Source organism: Chinchilla lanigera, unplaced genomic scaffold (genome assembly GCF_000276665.1).
Source record: "Chinchilla lanigera isolate Chin_1 unplaced genomic scaffold, ChiLan1.0 scaffold00086, whole genome shotgun sequence".
NCBI classification, from domain to species: Eukaryota; Metazoa; Chordata; class Mammalia; order Rodentia; family Chinchillidae; genus Chinchilla; species Chinchilla lanigera.
In genome coordinates, this window is record NW_004955487.1 from 57,329 (window position 1) to 59,518 (window position 2,190).

At 33.7% G+C, this 2,190-nt stretch overlaps 1 protein-coding gene across 6 annotated transcripts in view; it reads right to left on the minus strand.

Moving 5' to 3' along the window:
- Positions 1–341: 341 nt before the first annotated feature.
- Positions 342–2,190, minus strand: part of LOC102015321 (zinc finger protein 14-like) — a 19,144-nt gene continuing 17,295 nt past the window's right edge. For all 6 annotated transcript variants that reach the window (XM_013504398.1, XM_013504400.1, XM_013504401.1 and 3 more), the window contains one exon: positions 342–2,169. In XM_013504398.1, the coding sequence (XP_013359852.1) occupies positions 1,036–2,169 (1,134 nt within the window). In that variant the 3' untranslated portion in view covers positions 342–1,035. The remainder of the gene's footprint in view (positions 2,170–2,190) is intronic.

Consider the following 2,190-nt stretch of genomic DNA (forward strand, 5'->3'; position numbering starts at 1 on the left):
GACCTGCACATTAAAATAGAATTTCAGGCCTTCAACTGGATTTTTTGGATATCATGTACCAAGGCAGACCTTTTGCACACTACCATATTTAATGGTGTGGGCAGCCATTGTAAGCCAATCTTATAAATACTTTCATATGTGTACATCTTGCATTAAACCTGTTTCTCTAATAAGCACTAACTGATACAGCACTACAATTCATGATATCTTTTACAGAAAACCATGGTCCATCTGATGTGTCACAAACAGCAGGATGGTTAATTTTCTGGTATAAATGTTGGTAAAATTAACACAAAATTTGAATTCATAAAAATATAAGCATGAAAAGTAAAATACTGTTAAGAAAACAAAATTTTATGTAAATCATAATGCTGAGAATGACATGAAAGCAAAATAGACAAAATTACATACTTGATATAATATAATTATGTTGGAATAACCAGGTACCTTGCTAGGATATGACAAACAAAATATGTGCTAATCTACAAGTTGTGTGAAAACAACTGAACTTTTTAAAAACTCATCTTCACATATCTTTAAATATACATATATATACACATATCAAATTCAACATTATCTTTTTAAACACAGCATATGAAGTATATACACCAAGAAAATTAAAATCAAAGCTACTGGGAAATCCCATCAATTAACAAAAAATAAAATTTATTTTTTAGTGGGCTTTTCCTCCCAATAGTAAAAATAAAACAAAATCAATACTACATAAATACTAACCCTACTTGGAAGTGAGAAATACATTTGAATTCCTCTTGTTTAATTAGAAGATATTGCATATTAAGTTCAAAGACAACGGCTTTCACAAAAATACATTATATAAGTATTTTTATAACAAAAACTAGGATACATAGTTCAGATATTTACAAGTGATTTACTGAAAACATAGAAGGAAGGGTATCTCCATCTGGGAGTGTATTTTCTGGAAAATTTATAAGGAAGTATTGACATCAAGTTTTTCATTTACTTTCTACAGGCCTACACTACATGAGGAAATTTCACAAGGTTCTCAAATTAGACTTACACATATAGGTTTTCTCCCAAGTGTAACTTATTGCATGTAGCTGATAAAAAACTGTGTTCACTGAATGCTTTCCCAGCATTGCTTATATACAAAGTGTTCCTCCCAGTATGAGATCTATGTATATAAAATGAGGACTTACTAGCAAATCTTTTGCCACATGGCTTACATACATAGGGCTTTTCACCTGTGTGAGTCCTTTCATGTCTTTGACAATATTGATGTATAGTGAATGCCTTCCCACATTGTTTGCACACATAAGGTTTCTCCCCTGTGTGACATTTTTCATGTATATTATAAGAACCCTTTGTAGTGAATGCTTTTCCACATTCCTTGCACACATAAGGTTTCTCCCCAGTGTGAGTTTTTCCATGTATGTTATAATAACTCTTTGTAGAAAATGCTTTTCCACATTGTTTGCACACATAAGGTTTCTCCCCAGTGTGAGTTCTTTCATGTATGTAATAAGAACTCTTTGTAGTGAATGCTTTTCCACATTTCTTGCATACATAAGGTTTCTCCCCAGTGTGAGTTTTTTCATGTCTCTGACAATATTCATGAGTAGTGAATGCCTTCCCACATTGCTTGCACACATAAGGTTTTTCCCCTGTGTGACTTTTTTCATGTATGTTATAAGAACTCTTTCTAGTGAATGCTTTTCCACATTGCTTACACATATAAGGCTTCTCCCCAGTGTGAGTTCTTTCATGTATTTGACAGGACTGTTGTGTAGTAAATGCTTTTCCACATTCCTTGCACACATAAGGTTTCTCCCCAGTGTGAGTTCTTTCATGTATATTGTAAGAACTTTTTGTAGTGAATGCTTTTCCACACTGCTTGCACACATATGGTTTCTCCCCTGTGTGAGTTCTTTCATGTCTTTGACAATATTCATGAGTAGTGAATGCCTTCCCACATTGTTTGCACACATAAGGTTTCTCTCCAGTGTGAAGTTTTTCATGTATGTTATAAGAACTCTTTCTAGTGAATGCTTTTCCACACTGCTTGCACACATAAGGCTTCTCCCCTGTGTGAGTTCTTTCATGTATTTGACAATATTGGTGTGTAGTGAATGCTTTTCCACATTCCTTGCACACATAAGGTTTCTCCCCAGTGTGAGTTCTTTCATGTATCTGACAATAATGGTGTGTAGT